Source organism: Perna viridis, chromosome 12 (genome assembly GCF_037379345.1).
Source record: "Perna viridis isolate PV_CMFRI_1.1 ecotype Kerala chromosome 12, ASM3737934v1, whole genome shotgun sequence".
NCBI classification, from domain to species: domain Eukaryota; kingdom Metazoa; phylum Mollusca; class Bivalvia; order Mytilida; family Mytilidae; genus Perna; species Perna viridis.
This window is the reverse complement of record NC_142456.1, coordinates 29,124,128-29,143,262: the sequence shown is the minus strand read 5'-3', so window position 1 is coordinate 29,143,262 and position 19,135 is coordinate 29,124,128. Positions and strand designations below refer to the sequence as shown.

The 19,135-nt window shown below is 32.2% G+C and overlaps 1 protein-coding gene and 1 pseudogene across 2 annotated transcripts in view; one reads left to right on the top strand and one right to left on the bottom strand.

Moving 5' to 3' along the window:
• Window positions 1–18,669, bottom strand: part of LOC148601934 (cation-dependent mannose-6-phosphate receptor-like) — a 29,042-nt gene extending 10,373 nt beyond the window's left edge. The window contains exons 1-3 of one of the 2 annotated variants that reach the window (XM_088554660.1): window positions 18,430–18,669; window positions 4,131–4,303; window positions 3,080–3,192 (exon numbers count right to left, since the gene is read on the bottom strand). In XM_088554660.1, the coding sequence (XP_088410786.1) occupies window positions 3,080–3,192; window positions 4,131–4,303; window positions 18,430–18,587 (444 nt within the window). In that variant the 5' untranslated portion in view covers window positions 18,588–18,669. The remainder of the gene's footprint in view (window positions 1–3,079; window positions 3,193–4,130; window positions 4,304–18,429) is intronic. The other variant, XM_088554659.1, reaches the window with a different exon arrangement.
• On the top strand, window positions 9,930–11,105 carry LOC148601935 (uncharacterized; annotated as a pseudogene).
• Window positions 18,670–19,135: the final 466 nt, after the last annotated feature.

The following is a 19,135-nucleotide window of genomic DNA, read 5'->3' as shown; positions in this document are numbered from 1 at the left end:
ACAGACTGACATATAAGCATGCATCATCCACTGTTAAAAAAAAATGTTTACAAAGATTTACTAAGTAACATGAGTAAATACATTGATTATTTATTCGGAGAGCTTACTGTGTCATTGTATGACATTTCAGTTTAATGTTTACCTTACATTAAAGGGGGTATGGCCTTACAGAACTAGTTTAACCCTGCTGCAGACATGCTGCTGTCCACTATCAGGATGTGCCAGTCATAAATGTGTCTTAGTGTTATTTTATTTTTAACTTTATTAAATGAATAAATGTCATTGTTCTGTTCCTTATGAATTTATTACTTTTGTTGCCAGTGCCTTAAAGAGTTTACTTAAAAGTGAGAATGCACATATTGAAGACCTTTTGGTGATCTCTGGACGTATTTGTACTACATGTATATAGTATTTAGGTTATACACTTTTGCATTTATATTCACTTTAACTGTTCCTTTTTCTAAGGTACCAACAATAATCTACGCCAACTGGTTAAATCCAGTTAATCATTACACATGGATTATTTTATTTCTCCATTCGAGTTTCCTCTGTTTCACTTATGGTATTTGTATAGGGTATGTAAGTCTTGTTCTAGTTTCATTTTCTTTACCGGAATTTTCGATGTAGAACGTATTGAAAACCAAAGACCGATCTGTATTTTATTGTTTACTTCCGGGTACTCGAAACACTGTATAACAATGCAAAATCTTCTTGTTTATGTATTTTCTTACTTCATTTATCATGAAGAAATAGTTATTTGTCATTTTTATTTATATTTTTTACGCAAAAAGTTTTTGCCCTTAACACTGAACTCAATACTCACTAAATGACAAATCTCTATGCTTTTGAATGGTAGACTAGGACCTATTCTCGTGAAATCAAGGGGGTCACATAATGAGACTTACATACCCTATTGAGATAGAGGACATTTTAATTTCTACAACTCATGTAATATAGGTGGTAAAGATCATTAAAGATTACGATACAAGATCAGCTTGCAAATATCAGTCTATACAAAACTTTCAACTCATTACTGGACAATAAAATTTCTATTCACAATGGACCAAATTAAGTTTCACAGACATGTACTGGATATGTGTAAATCTTTTTGGCTTCATGTGTAAGAGACCAAAGAGTAATCAAGGGAACCAAGATTCTAGCAGAAATCAACAAAATATAATTCAGGGACAAAAACCAGACATGTAAAACAGACACACAAAACAAAGAACATAAAATAACCAAAATACCAGGTCCACCAGTAGGGTAAGCGTCCTTTGCTTTTCTAGAAACACCTACCGAGTTGCTCATAAAAATTAAAGTCCAGAGTAGACGAAAGAGGAAAGAAAAACTATGACACTTTGAACAAATTGGTTTTCATGGTGCAGATGAATACATTATAACGATCCACGAGTTCATAATGACAACCATAAAACTTCTGTAGTGATAACTTCAATCTTGAAGCAACAAAACCCTGTTCCAGAAGCCTAATTGTAAGAAGTATAACACCATACAAAAAGTCTGCGTAGTTACTGCAAGAAACTTGAATTTGAGATGTTGGTGATATTTAATAGATATTATGCAGATTATTTTGGGCATTCCCCCATATTCACCCAAATATTAGATAAAATGCTTCACATGGTGTAGCTTGATACAACAGCAGAAAATCAAGCACTAAACAGTACGGCAAGTAGGGACACACAATATCAAACTTTACACAGCTTTGAATGTGTATTTTGATAAAATGTTTGTCACATGATAAGAACTTGACCAGAATGGAAATGGCCACTTTTAAGTCCCCATTCCTAAATGGTTCCAGTCACAATCTACAAAATCAATCCAAACATTCCTTTTAGGGTATATATGGTACACTGTAGTACAATTCATAGAGATCCATACACTTTCCCTCAAGTAAGTGTCCAAACTGCCAGAAAATGCTTGTTTTTTGGCCCCTAATTGTTATTTCAAGTTCAAGTCAGAACCGCCGATATCAATTCCAACCACAGTTTTATGGTATGACACCTTGTGATATAATTCCAAAGAGATCCCACATCAGAGATCCATCCACTTACATTCATTTTATTGTCCAGACATCAGGAAAATGTTTGTGAATGGCTCTTCCATAGCCTCACATTCCTTAATGATTTATGTCTGTCCCCTAAAAATTACCCTAGTCTGATCATTGTGGAACAGAATCCTAGACATTCATATGGTTTTACTGGGTTATATACCTGTTGATTGATTTTAAGAAATGGTTATTTTTGCCCCTTATTGATAAACAGTTGGGGGCCATAATCCTTTCATTGTTTTGAACCTTCTTGTAAAATTCTAAAAATATTCAATTAATTACATGAAAACCAAGTGTTTATGGAAAAAGACAATACAGATGTAATGGAAATCAACAGCGCCAGGCATACCATTATTCAACTAAAATTTGTTTGTCATATAAAAACTAGTCTATAGAATTTTTTTTAAAATACCGGTACTGATAAGTCATACTGTTGTTTCTTTGAAATTTTATTGAAGCACATCCAATCTAATTGAAATTAGACCTTTCGACTGTTATATTCAGTCACTGCATGTAGGATCTTACAACACTCCATTCTAATTTCTGTTCTTATTCTTTCTGATCAGCCAATCAGATTTTATCTTTCATGATTTTGAAAGCATTATTCAAAGGGAATAAAACCTGAAGATTCTTAAAAAATTATCTTAACAGAAAGTCAAATGAGTAATGTTAGAACAAGTGACTGAATGGGCCTACATGCAGGTGACTGAATGGGCCTACATACAGGTGACTGAATGGAACAATTGAAAAATCTTATTTTAATTGGATTTAAGGAGTAATCAAGGGAACCAAGATTCTAGCGTAAATCAAAACAATGCAATCCAGGAACAAAAAACCAGACATGGAAAACAGACAAACACAACAAAGAACATAAAGTAACTAAAATAATACATACAAAGTAACAAAAGTAAATGAGCAACTCGGACTCCACTAAAAAATGGGAGCATGGACCAGGTGCACCCCTCTTATTCAAATGAAAGGATTATCAATTCACTACAGGAGTAGAAAACTTACACCATCAGCAACTGACTTGTCACATGTTATCATTAATCTTGCTTTCCTTTTCTCTTTACTACAGTGGGAGTTATAGTGATCACCATCCAAATATTCCAGGATCAACCAGTCATCTTTAAACAGAAAAACAATTTACATGATAAAAACAAAGGCAAAAGCTTGGTACAACTACAGAGGTCAAATGTGAGGCAGGTACAGACATTACATTCAAGCTTGATACAACTACAGAGGTCAAATGTGGGGCAAGTACAGACATTACATTCAAACTTGATACAACTACAAAAGTCAACTGCTTGATACAGATCTATATAGTCTGTAAATGTTAGATTTACATTTGAAATTATTAATTTTTTTGCTTAGAAACCAAGATATTGTATTTTCCCTAATTCATAATGGGTTAAGGTATGGAATCATTTGGTACAATTTAATAGAGGTAAATACATTAATATTATAGTGATAATATAGCTTTTAAGTATGGTTCTTTCTGAAAAAAAAAACAAGGCAGGAGGTGATTACCAAGATTATCAATGAATTGTTCAAATATATTTCTTACATTCTAAAAAGAACTCTTCCTTTGTTCATTTCCTTAGATCTGCATTTTTTGTGAAATATTTTTTGATTTGTTTTAGTGAAAAGATTTCCAGTTGGCAACTTTCCTTTGTACTTTCATATTTGAATACAGACTTTTCTATGATGCCTACTGAAGGATTTCCAATCAAAACATTTGGGATTAAAAAGTATGTGATTAATCATAAAATTTTGCCTGGTTTTTAGGCAGAGCTTTACTTAAAATGCTTGTTCACTTCAGTCTCTTATTCCAAATCAGTAATGGCCATTACTTTTAATCAAACTAAAATTTTCTTTTAATGTATAATATACCCTGAAGTACAATTTTTAGAGAGATTTATTTCCTTTCATTTAAGTACATTGCAATTACCCATACTTTAAGTAAATGCCTGTTTTTTTTTTCCCTTAATTTCTAGACAGTTCAAGTAAAAAAACCTCCAAAATCTTTTATGAAAATAAATGTAATTATTGTTGTATAACATACTGCCTGTAATCAGCTGAGTATTGTTGTAACATCCAATGACATGTGTTTGTTTATCCCCTACGATGCTATGTTGAACAACAGCAGCATATTTCCCTAAATCCTTTGAAGGATCAACATCAGTGCAGATACCTAAATCATAGGTGTACTCCTCAGAATCATCTGTAAATTTATACCTGAAAAATAAAGTATACCAGTACTTTATTAATCTTTAAGTAAAATAAAAAAAAGAAAACAAGGAAACCTTTTTAAAACAAACCCTGAACAAACTGGAAATCTGTCTAAACCAGACACTTTTTTTAAGTCTGATTGTATCAATAAAAATATAGATTGAACCTGGATAAACTGAACACCTTCCTAAACCAGACAACAGTCGAAAAGGCATTCTGTTTGGACAGGTTTCACTGCATTCTAAGAGCCATTTCTTACTATGAATACTACACAATATTGCCTTTAACATTTAAAGTGCCCTTGTCTACATCATCAGGCAAAATTACTGTCTTTTGGGCAGTCCCAAACTATCATAATAATGCCTTCCACAAAAGCAATATTGTATAAGTATATTTTTGTATAAACCTTTTATATTTATAAATAAACCTTTTATAACTGCAATAAAGTAAGCAAAGAAGTCAAATGGGAAGTTGATGTTGTATTTGTTTTAAATGATATCCAACAAAGCTTTTGACAAAATATCAATCAGTAGTGAAGACTACACGTACAAAAATGCATACAAAAAATGTACATATAGTTGAAAGGAAAAGTATTATTTTTTTATTTACTATCAGACAAATGAACAGAACAATAAGGGTAAAGTAGATATTGCCTACTTTGGAGTTAGGATATGAAAACATTACATGCATGGTTGCCAACTACCAATGTACATGGAATTTCTACCATACTTATCATCCCTGACTGACTTAGGTTTTTAACGTCCTTGACTACCCTGTTGGGTCTCACATGGATGGCGAACATCATCCCTGTGTAAAACTGACCCTTCTGTGCTAACTATGGGATAGTCAATGAGCATGTGTGGAGCATGTTCAATATACAATTCCACAAGGAAAATTCTTTTGTTGTACCTAAGCCCCACCTCACAGAAGTTTGGGCTCATAAACTTAATATCAGTGACCAATTATATCACATACAAACAATAAACAATAAACAGGAGCAAAGGCAGATAATTATTTGGTTGAATAATGCATGTTGGTTTTTAAATGTCACTGTACTGCACTGGACATTTTCCCTGTTGTGCTTGAAAGCATGTCTACATTTCGTAGAAATTGTACCCACATCATAAATAGAAGACTATGTAAAAATTTGAAAGTACTTGCTTCAAAATGAAAAAGTGGTGTGCAATCTCATGATTTTACTAGGAATAACAGAGTGTGCCAAAGTCATGATCTAGATCTTACTGTAACTATCAGAGTTTTCCTTCAATATATCTCAGTCGTGCACTATCTATTATTCCAAGTAAGCTTTATTGAAGTTTCACACACTGAATTCAAATCTAGAAAAGGGACAACATGATAAAGTCTTCAAAAAAGAAACCAAGCCTTTAGTAATTCAACTGTACATCAAAACACCATCTTCAGTAATAAAGTCATTAATACTATGAAGAAGATTACAGTTAAACCTGTTTTTTTATTGATTTTTAGCAAGAGAAAAATCTCCCCCAAAAAAATTATATCACTTTGTACTGAATACCAATATATATAAGTATACTTACTCTCTTGCTAAATAACATCCAAAATACAGCATATGGTCTACCAAACAAGAGGCTCCCAGGAGCCTGAATCACTCAACTGGTTATTTTTGCCTTTCAAAGGCAATAAATTTAACAAGAAATGGTCCAAAAATTTTGACTCAAGAAGTCTTTGGTAAGACTTATTATCAGGATCATTTCAACAATTTGAAGTTTCTTTGACCACAGATAGATCTCATCATGCTGAACACTTTTATCCTATGTCAGAATTTAGCTAAACCTAACGGTTTTGGAGATATATATGCAAAAAAACTACTGTCTGACCCCTACAGATGTTTTATTTTTTAGTAACTGCCGTAATGTTTTCTTGACAGATCAAACTTTCCCACATCAGTTCTGTGAAGGATACCCAAAAGTTGGTTCATACCAAGTTCGGTTCAAATTGGTCAGATAGTGACAGAGGAGACGATTTTTGAAAGAAATAACATTAAAAACAACCAAAAAAACATCGAAACAGTGCAATAACTCCAACATGGCTTAACAGATTAAAATGAAAATTTGACCAGAGATAGATCTCAACATGTTGAACACTTTTATCATAAGTCAGAGTTTGGATAAATCTAATGGTTACCCTACGAATGTTCTATTTTTAGTAACTGCGGTCATGTTTTTTGACAGATCAAAATTTCCCACATCAGTTCTATGCACAATATCCAAAGAAACATTCATACCAAGTTTGGTTCCAATGAAATGAAGAATTTGACTACCAGTGCATATTAACTGAGTTTTATACTGATTGTCATTTGATGTAAAATGTATTGCACATATCTCTCTTCATACAAACTACAAATGATAATGACGCTCAATCTTCTCCCATTTGTTTTCAAAAAACATTGAATATTTGAAGTTCCACAACAACCACTTACACAAATAGCTATATAAAACACCTCCAAACCCTGTTTGATTTTTTAGTTAGGTACCACATGTTGTAGGAGAGCATAGTTCTATTTCAATTTATACAAAGGATCAACTCTACCCTTCTTAGTACCAAGCCAGTGACAAAGATATCTTACAGAATTAAACAATTTGCCAAGTGAACCATATTCACCAGGCTTTCATTTTGCCACCCTCTTTTTGGCCTATAAAACTATTTTTTCTTCCAAAATAAGGTTTGAACTATACAACCGTGCTAATTGGTGTGATTTTGCTTATTTCTTAATTTAAAACAGTATCACCTATATCAAATGATGGAATCAGATAACTGTTTTCATAATAGATTTTGCAGTTCAATTTATAATTTTTTTTATCAGTTTATACCCTTAAATTATCTTCATATCTTCAATTTTTTTAGTTGTGTGAAGAAATTGCATTTGTAAGATTCATTTGACAAGAATTTTTCATTGATTTACTGTCAAAATATAGCATTTTCTTATATAGAAAAAGTGGCAAAAATGGGTCCCCTTAGCCAAGTAGAAACCCTAACAGACATAAAGTAGGGTCGGTCTATCAACAGGACAAGAAAAAACAGGACAGGTATTTTCTGATACATTTTTGGCTATAACTTTAGTTTTACTCAATGGAATTTAAAAATTTACATTAATTTTAAAGAAGAATAAAAAAGCTTTCAATTGATATAAAGATTTTTGGAAAATGTCAAAAATTAAGCAAAAATCTTGACAGGACGAAGAAAATGGGGATAAAAAGGTGGACATGTCGGTGTATAAAGTTCATTATTTATAAAATGTGTCAGGTCTGTCAAATAAAGTTTATTTATTCTTAAAGCTTACAGTCATAGGCACATTTTAATATAAAAATCATTTCATTTGAGTCAGTTAAAGTAAAAAATCTTGACAGGATGGACATATTCTGTTCCATGAAATGTGTCGTTTTTCAGGGGGGTACGGTAACAAAACACTAAATACTTGAGAATTACTTCATGTCTGTCAAAAATACTTAACATATTCTTAAAGTTTAAACATTTTGCTATATTTTGATGTATATTTTGTTGAAATATCTTTAGAAATAAATTCAAAATCTTGACAGAACGAGGAAGTTTTCAATTTCTTACTGGATGTGGGAAAAAACAAAGTTATTTTTTTTCTAAACTATAAATGTCTGTCAAAAATATATTTACACATTCTTAACGCCTATAATAAATGGTATATTTTGATATAAAAATATTTTACTTTTGAGTTAGTTAAAGGGGGAAAATCTTGACAGGACAGGCTCTTTGTGTTATATGATTTGTGCATGGGCAATTCTGACTCCACTACTCTCCCTTCTCCAAACATGAAATCAAATGGTCTCTCATATACTTTTCTTCGTACTGAATATGAAGACCCCAATAAAACCACTTATACAGAATTCAACCGTGTTTGTAATTACATATAAACTACAATCAACTGAATTAGATTGTTTGTGAGTTTCTGGGATTTTGACGAGAAGCCGTTTTTTTTGTTACACGAGTAAATCTGTGATAACTGGATTTCCTGAGAAACTGTCAGTTTATCAAATTAACTATCTAAAACATAAACCTGGTTTTTACATGTTTGAACTGACATTACCCAATGGTGCTTGCCTGTATGGTGTATTTGGTCTTAACAAGACAACAATATCTGATTATCTAAGAAACTGCCATATTGCTAAAAAAAAATATAACTCAACTGCTACTGAAAAAAAAATTAATAATTTTAAGAAGAGCAGAAAAAAATTATTTGGCAACATTGAAGATCCCAGCTCTTTCAAAATACATTGTACGTGGCCTGGGAGTGGTCAGCAATTAAACCTGGAATTGTAGACCTTATTAAAATTAAAACACAATGAAGAAAATATATTATAAAATACAATACAATATTTACACTAAAAATTAAAAGTAACCTTTATGATTCAATACACACACTAAATAACAATAAAACTTATTTACACAAAAATAAAATCAGGCTAAATAAGTTAAAATACTTAAAATCAGAGCACTATAGATAGTAGCACTATACTGTCTTGAATGCAAATGAAAGAAAAGGTCCAAATACACCACCTATATACATTCCATGAAAAGTACTCATTGTTTGAATGATTTTGTACTTCTTCTTGATGTTGAACTCATGGTCACTATTCATTCACTTGCTTTACTTTGGCATTCATTTTTCTACCATTAAGAAATGTAATCATTTCTTAATTAGATTAACAAGGTATGAAAGTTTTACAAGCCAGTTAATGGTGATTAGAGATAGTTACTAGTCATCCAATTAAGGCAGATTACAAATATCATTTATGTAGGTGGACCTGATAAAATTTCTGCTCATAAAACCACTGTTGTGAGACTGATTAAAATTCTGTATAGAACAGTACCTCCAAATTTCTACATCAAAATGTAGGAAAAATGTAAGCTTTAAGAATATGATAAATATTTTTGACAGACATTATAAATGAAATTCAGATATTTTATTTTTTGTTACAATACCCCTGTAAAAAAACTGCACAAATCACATAACACAAAGAGCCTGTCCTGTCAAGATTTTCTCCCTTTAACTAACTCAAAAATATGATATTTTTATATCGAAATATACCATTTATGATAGGCTTTAAGAATAAGTAAATATTTTTTGACAGACATTTACAGTTTAGAAAAAAAATAACTTTGTTTTTTCCCACATCCAATAAGAAATTGAAAACTTCTGGTTACAAAAAGTTTGTCCTGTCAAGATTTTGAATTTATTTCTAAAGATATTTCAACAAAATATATAACAAAATATAGCAAAATGTTTGAAAAGTAATTGTACTTTAATAATATTTTGCAAAAAATGAGTAATTTAATTGTAATCATAAAATGTATAAGTACATTTTTTGTAATTGTAATTTAATCAATTACATTCCAATGTAATCAACCACATGTCTGAACCCTAATATGGTATTTGCACATGTGTATTCCTAATAACTATAATCTCAGAGCAATCTACATTTTGTAACATTGAGTTATGTTTGTTAATTATCTCTTGTTAATGGCAGGATGTTTACATCAGCTCCACAAAAAAATGTGATTTACAAATATTAATGAAATTTATTCATTGGGAAAGTGATGATTTTTAGTTATATGAAGGTAGATGGCGTCACCAGACGGGTCGCTACAACCGCCGAAGAAGAAAAAGCGGACAGAAAGTAAAAAGGAAGAGCAAGGTCAGGCAGGTGTGTTCGATTGGTCCGCCATTACTGTACCGGCTATGAATTTAAATATGAACGGTCAACCTTACATGAACAAAATGTCGATGCCAATGGCGGTTACCTCACCAACCCAGCAAATGCAATTTGGGGGTTCTTTTATGCCCTACCCTTCAGCCACGCAGCCAACCCCCATGGCCACACTCATGTAGTTTAATGAACTTATGTCAAAATTTGAGGCCATATCTGTAAAAATTAACACTATTGATGAAATTAAATCATCTGTAAACAGTATTGACACAAAAATGACCGCGATGAGACGTGATTTAAACACGCTTACAACCCGAGTTAATGAAGTAGAAACAAGTCAATCATTCATCTCAAAAACATTCGATGACCATTTAAAAAATACAAAGGAGACTAATAAAACGATTGAATCCGAGATGAAAAAATTAAAGTCAGAATGTGTCGCGTTACGTACTGAAATTGCGTCAATGAAAGCAGAGACAAAAACCATAACAGAGTCAAAAAAGGAAATTACAAAAATAGTGAAAGCGAACGAAAAGCTATATAGCGATATTGAAGTTATTCAGAGAGAATCAATGCGAGACAATTTACTTTTTCATGGAATAAAAGAATCAACGGATGAAGATTGTGTTGCAATTGTAAAAGAAATTTGTCAGTCAAAGCTTGAGATTGAGGATGACTTTCACATCAAAACAGCATTTCGTCTCGGTAAACTTAAACGCTCTGAAAATGAAGATACGGTCCAAAACAAAGAACTAAGCAGGCCAATTCTTGTGAAATTTAGTGATAGGCAGAAACGTGATTCGGTTCGTAGAAAAAGTTTCAGGTTGAAGGGTTCCGACATCTCAATAACTGATCATTTCCCAAAAACGGTGGTGGATAAAAGGCGTTCATTAATTCCGTTTCTGAAGCAAGCTTGTGATGCGGAGGTTAAAGCTGTTCTAATACATGATAAGTTGTTCATTGGAGGTGTAGTATATTCTGGTGGTTCAATCGAGGACGCGATTAAAGAAGCCACAAGTCAAAAAAAGGAAAATTGTTGATAAAAATAATAAATCCCTTGAAAAAAACGCAAGTGATGCTAGTGGGGCTACGGGCAGTCCTGACAATAATGCTATGACATAGGATTCGTCGGAATTATATGTTACAAATCTTAGTGTTTAGCCTGGAATATAAATGGTGGTTTTGAAAATAAAATAAAAGATATCAAATTTAAAAATTTCTTAAGCACTTATGATGTTGTATTTCTCTCTTAATGTTGGATCAATGATACTTGTGATGTAGAAGTTAATGGGTATAAATGTAAATCAATCCCATTAGCCAGAAAAAAGTATAACAAGGATGTGGTTTATTTGTTATGAGTAGAAATTCACTTGACAAATTTGTTACTATACTTGATATTTTTTATGAAACTATAGTATGGTTAAAAGTATCCAAGGAACTAACAGGCAATGAACATGACTATTTGTTATCTTGTGTGTATGTCCCACCACAGAGATCTTCATTCTATAAGATACACGATATAGATTTGTTTTATGAACTAGAGGCCCAGGTTGCAAGATACTCTGATGTTAGCCCAAACATTTTTATTATAGGCGATTGTAATTCTAGAACTGGTAATTTATGCGATTTTGTTTGTAATGATGTAGTACATGATAATGCTTTAGATAGAATATGTGAATGTTTTACTTACGTTGCTGACGAGACTCTGCCTGACAGGAGTAATCCTGATTCTGCGACCAATGACTACGGTATACAGCTTATAAACTTATGTAAGAGCAGTGGTTTACGAATCTTGAACGGTTGTCATGTCGATGGTATGGCAAATGACATTACGTACAGTGGTCTTAGAGGTATGAGTGTGATTGACCATGTGCTATCAAAACCGAGTAACTTCAAGTTTGTATCACAATTTATAACTAGTAACTTCCCAACATTTAGTGATCACGAACCTTTACATATTCAATTAGAAATAAACTTTTCTACAGAAAGTGCTAATAACGAACATAGTAATAACCCAGGGAATGAAGCTGTGATTTTCAAATGGAATGATGATTTTAAGGACCCGTGCTTTAATGCACTGTTGGTTAATTCTGATATATTGAATGCAACAATTAATCATTTTGAATTTGCTTCCCAGGAACAAATGGACTATAGTATAAATCATTTTCCAGAGACCTTTGTAAATGTTATGTCTCCATTCTTCAGACAAAACAAAAGACAGAATCGTAAACCTGACACAATCCATGAAGATAAACCGTGGTTCGATCGAAGGTGTAAAGAACTTTATTCAAGCTATCATTCAGCGCTGTTTATATTTAACAGAGGCAAAACCCAAAGTCTATGAACGTAAATGTAACCGTCTTTATAAGCGACAGCAAGGTGATATGCTCAATAAACTTAGGATTAATAATCCAAAGCTGTTTTATGCAAAATTTAGGAAAAAAAATACTAGGAACTGTGATTTGAATGCAACTGATTTTTTTGAATATTTCAAAAATCTAGTTTCTGATGTATCAGATGGTGATGTTGATCTGGAGATGCCCGACAATGAATGTATTTTCGAAGTCTTGGACTCGCATATTTCTTTTGATGAGATCGTCAGCGCCATTAGTCAGTTGAAACGTGAGAAAAGTCATGGCCCTGATTGTTTCTTAAACGAATCTTTCATCGAATACAAGAACATTATGTTACCATATTTATGCACTATTTTTAACGCAGTGCTTGATTCTGGTTATTTTCCGTCATCATGGACTGATGCTATTCTTGTTCCTGTTTTTAAATCTGGTATGTCAACGATCCAGGAAACTATCAAGGTATAAGTCTTGTCAGTAACCTAGGTAAATTGTTTACTACAATATTGAATCTTAGATTGCTAAAATGGGCATCGAGTAACGATATATTAACTGATGCACAATTTGGTTTTCGTAGTGGTTATAGTACTGCAGATGCAATATTTTGTGTATATTCTGTTATAGAAAATGTATTGTGCAAAGGAAATAGATTTTATTGTTATTTTGTAGATTATAAGAAGGCGTTCGATTCAATAGATCGCATGTGTTTATGGTATAAAATTGCTAAATTGGGAATTAGAGGAAAATTACTTACAGTTCTGAAATCCCTGTATAATAATGTTAGAACATGTATTCGCTATAATGGGTTTAATTCTGATTTTTTCACCAGTAGTTTAGGTGTCATGCAAGGTGAAGTTCTTTCACATATTTCATTTTCATTTTATGTTAATGATTTTGAGCTCGAGTTTATCTCAGAAGGTATTACACCACTAGAATTTCAAAATATTTCTTATTAATGTATGCTGATGATATGATTTTAATGTCTGAATCAATTAATGGGTTGCAAAATATGCTTAACACTTTGTCGAACTATACAGAAAAATGGGGTCTTACTGTTAACATAAGGAAAACTAAGATAGTTATATTTCGTAGAGGTGGAGCTGTTAGAGCTCAAGAGGAATGGTTTTATAATGTTAATAGATTGGATATTGTAGACAAATTCTGTTATTTGGGTGTATTGTTGCATTACAATTGTAAATTTCTTATAACACAAAGGCATTGTGCTGAACAGGGTAGAAAAGCCATGTTTGGCTTACGGAAAACTACATCATCTTTATTTTTGAATGTTTTTACTATGCTGAATCTATTTGACACTTACGTAGTTAGTGTTTTATTGTATGGTTGTGAAATATGGGGTGCACATAAAGCCCCAATGGTTGAAAAAGTACATTTAGATTATTGTAAGATGATACTTGGAGTGAAAAGGACAACATGTAACGTCATGATTTATTATGAACTTGGAAGATATCCTTTACAATACGAACGTTATTTTAGAATGATAAAATTGTGGTATAAAATTTTGAAAAGTGATAACTGTAATTTGCAGTCTTACTAACAAAGAATTGGTAGATAATTGTGCCAATCATAACAACTGGGCACGATGTATTAAGCAAATATTATATCATATAGGTTTATATTACCTGTGGGACAATCAATTTGATATTACTTTAGATAAGTTTTGTTTATATGATATCAAAAAACGTTTGTTTGTTCATGCTCAACAAGATCTTTACTCTGTATTATATGCTACTTCAAAAGGTAGAATTTATAAATACGTAGTTTCTAATGTTGAACTTCCATTTTATTTGAAAAAATGTGTTATCCCTGTTGTTTATCGTAAATATATCACTAAAATCAGATTGTCTGCGCACAATCTGCTTATTGACACAGGGCGGTATTATAATACTAGTAGAGATACTAGGCTTTGTAATATGTGTCAAATGAATGTAATTGAGGATGAGTTTCACTTCATTTTACAATGTAATTGTTATATTGATTTACGTAAAAGATTTATAAAAAAGTATTATTGGTCTAGGCCTTCCGCCTTTACACTTGTTCAACTACTAGCTGTTGAAAACACAAAAGAGTTATGCAACTTAGGCAAATATTTATGTCGTGCATTTACAATAAGAAACGCATCTATATAATATTGTAACAATAATTTCTGACGCCTACATGTCATTATATATTTTTTTGTTTACCTTATACTGATAAACTGTAAAGTTTAAAGTTAATAAAGAATTGAATTGAATTGAATGTTAATTAGTTAACTTCATTAAACCAGCAAAAAATTATTTTCCCATCAAGGCATCTTCTGTCAATGTTCAAAAATAATGTTTTAAGTGGTGAAAATAGTCCCCTGACTCTACAATGCAGTTTAAGGCAGCCTAATATATAACAAAATATAGGATTTCACTACAAAAGAAAGTAATAGCAATTACTGTGAAGCGGTATGAGCTCTAAAGTTATTACATGTACTATCTTAAAGACAAATCACACTATGGTCTCAAGTATAAAGGCATTGAAATAAGCTTATAAAAAATATAGGTCACCCTGCTTTTAACAAAGATATAGCAGTTCAAAAATTTGTAAAATCAGGAGTTTTTGTCATTTTCTGAATTCAATTCAGACGTCTCTGATCTTGCCAATATTTTCATGAAATGACACATGCCATACACCAGTAGATTGGAAATTGTCTTTATTTCATTCATAAAACATTAAAAACAAAATACAATGAGTTTTATCCTCCTAACAAGAACCTTTTCTTGTTTCCCGCCAAAAGAAAAACTAACTTTTGAACCATTTTAACAGTAATCTGAAATACTTCTCATGTTAAGATTTTTTTCAAACTTGCGGTATGAAAAAGTATCCATTAGCTGATGTTATTAACTCTTTAAAAAGTGGGTGTCACCGATCAAATTAGAAAGTTTATCACATTTGTGTACCATTTCTGCCAAATTTTGTTTGCTTATTGGATGTTTCCTACCCCAAATGTTTTGGATGATATTACATCATAGTCAGCAGAACGTCTTTAGAAGAAATAGAATATTAAAACAGCAATACAAAACTTGACTGTGAAGAAATAAGCAGAAGACAAAAAGAATTACGATTGGAGAGAACAGAAAATTGGGCAAAAGGCGATATATACATAAAACTATTCTGGTTGCATGACCATGTCTTTTCGCGTGAACATGTTATAATTTGTATTCATATTTGAAGTTACACATACCACAATATTTATTTATAATACTTCAATAGCGAATGACTAATTGGGATCTAAAGTTCAACATTTACAAATGTATGTGGAGTGTTTCAACAGTTAGTAATAATATTTTTACTAAACAATAGGAAGAAAAAATCGCACAACAGCCGCCGGTGTAAGAGAGTGCACCTCCCATATGTACTTGTACAAGTTTGTGTCTTCTTGTGGTGTACTTTGTGGCAAATTTGAAATAAAAGTTCAGGATTCAAATTTTCAAGAAATAAAAATACATGATCTATTATTGTCCTAATTTTTTTCGTTCACATTAAAAAAATATTTCGGCTCTCTAAGCAGAAGAAAAAAGTTTTCTAAAAAAAGAGGGCAGGATAGAAAATTTGATCCTAGAATCACAGAAAATAAATTGACAGGCCATCCTTATCGGTAAACATACATCCTGATTGTAAGGCTATATTATTTTTCCAGTGTTCCTACTCTGATACTGCATAGATTTTTTTGCAAATGGACAACAATCAATCATGATTTCATACAAAAAAGATATCCTCAAATTTCAAGGGAAGAGCATTTGCCGGATCCGCCCCTCTGAATCTGTGCCTGGATTAGATACTCTGCATGAAACTTTTTCTACATTTTTACCTCAGTAAATGTACTAGAAAATTATTATTATGTTTTATTTGCAATAATATGGGCCTATCTTTAATATTCCTCATTTAAACATCTTGTCAGAATTAGGAAAACTAGCTCACATTCTCCAAGAAAAGAACATTGTTCCATTTCTCACATCCGATCCTCGCAAAAGTGATTGATAATAAAATTGGCATAACTCCCTCTAAAACAATCAGACAATACTGATTATCATTTTTTCTAAGTATTAGTAACATTTGGAATAAGTTTCCTCGGAATATGCTGTGAAATTGTAGTTGTGAGTTTGTGTAGAACAGACGGACAGACGCCTGGCATTTAAGGAGGGTTCTCCACTTCATATTTCTTCTACAGTCAAAGGGAGATAAATCACGAATGAATTTCGCACAAAAAGCGACGTCACAAATTGACGACGATATAATAGTTCGCGCCATACAATGCGCATAAACAACAGTGTGATTTGTCTTTAATTTACCAAGTAAAAGTTATGTCCTGGAAGTAACAGAAAGTGACTGTCCTTACAAAGAAAATTTAACATTTCCTTTAATCAAACAAATAAAAATATATAGGTTAAGTTGGCATTTCAGTTAATATAACTGCATCTTTTCTGATGGTCAATTCTATTTTTTTTTTCTTTCATTATAAGAAGTGAATGTGATGTGATTTTAAAAGTTCCAGAAAAACATGGATATATGTAAGTATATATATCTCCACTGTTCCACTGTTACTGTTGAAAAGAACCTAACCATCTCGGAAACAATAATAATCCGATTGTATTATCCAAAGTGAAGCATAACTTTTCTAGGTTATGAAAGCAATCCTCCTTTTGAATTTATATTTAACATATATATATGCTGTCAGTTGTTCCTAATTATGTTCACATCACATTATGGTATCTGTACAAATTATTAATCAGACCCGCTTAAAGGTATTAGGCTAAAAAAATGGTAAATTAAGTTGAAGTGGTAACTAAGTCATCAACCATTTTGAAACCATTCTACATTTCTTCCATTATTTAACAAAGCATGTTTTAAAATCAAAAAGATTTCATCTGCTGTTTAAATATAAATAAAAATATTGCACTTGCCTATAATATTCTCATCTGACCCCACCTTTTGTGCCTTACGGTTTTAAATACAGTCTCGCACAGATGGTAGACACGGTACTCACTGATATAGGCAATGCCTACTCCATTTTACTGATCAATAAGTAGGAGTTATAATTTAAAGCAAGCACACTGTGAGATCAACAGCAACATGTGTGTATGTGAAAAAAAGTATACTGGAGATAGTCCCCAGTGATAGCTAACCAGAATACATTTGGTAGTCAGCAGAAACAGCCTGAAAATTGAAGTTCCACAACAAGAAAATCAGAATTTACACTCATCAGGATCAATAAGCAAAAACAGATAAGCATTAATTTCTATCATTGAAAATATAGTCGATTTCAATGCACATCTTTATTCTTTTAGGTTCCATGCAATATACATGGAATACATGTAGTTCAAGAAAAGGTTACATGCACTGACACTAGCTGTTCGAGAACCTTATACGGCTGGGAAAAATATAGACTCAACTGTATTATTCAAATCAAAGCAAAATTGTTCTGATAGGAAAGGCAATCATATTTGGAAATATATGTAAAGCTGTCAGTTGTTTCAGTTTGGTGTGCATTTGTTAAAAAAATATGTATAATGTGTAAAATATTTTTGCCACAAATGGAGAACAGTTCTATATCCCGACTTTATACACCTGTTAAATCTTAAAAGGATATAGCTTGAGATCATACGCCTGTAAAATTAAATAACTTCAAGAATATTGAATCATTTGTGCTCACTTCTATAGGCAATGTACATGCCTAATCATAATGATATTATAAATAATAATAAATAGACCTTTTTGTGATAAGTTGATAAGCATGCTCAATATGTATACACTTCCTCAAGGCAGGGCTTGGGTAGAACAACAGAATTTTTCTCATGGAAGTGTATATTGAGCATGCTATCCCACAGTTAGCACAAAAGGGTCTATCAACTTTATTTATAGTGGCCCAGGCCGGGCATGGCCCATGAGCACATTATAAAACAAAGACAACATCAGCTCTAATGAGCTTTAAACTCACATATACATATTACATACAGTTTAAACAGTATATAAATGACAAAGACATCAAATATGTATATGTAAGAATACATGTACTTACGTTCGTCCGAGAAGTGGTTGTATTCTCTTGTGCATTACGTTCTGTTCTTCTTTGTGATTAGGAAATAAGCATAATGGCGATTTTTTTTCAGCGTTAGCTGACTTAAGTACGTAACAGAAACAAAATGTAACGATGCTGATAGTACGCAGAAGGTTCATTTTAAGGCAGTAAATTTGTCTTGGTCCTTTTTATTTTCATGTGACACGGAGACAGGAAGTAAATTACAAGCGGAATAGGGGACGGTTCAAAATGTGTAACCCGTACCCGTACGCACATGTTCCAACCAAATGGACAGAACCTTATATGCGATTTTAATTTATTGTCCATTAGTATTTTGATAATTTAATCAGGGCCGGATCCAGACACTTTGAGAAGGGGTTGCCAGTCAAGGTTCCTCGGAAAAGGGGGATGTGCTAGGACATTAAACATGAAAGCGACACATTTTCCAATAAAAGGGAGGTGCCAACCCCTTGCATCCCCCTGGATCCGCCACTATTAATGGTGTTCTAACATAAAATGTTTATATTTAAACTGAACAGATGACAAAAAATATTGGACAGAAAATCGAATCAAAACCAAATTTTAGAGAACATTTTACCATGACCATAATGTCTTCTGTAAATGTCTACAAATTTACGGGGCAATGCATCAATTTGATGAATAAACCAATAAAATATACACATAAGGTATTAGGGTACGGGGGAAA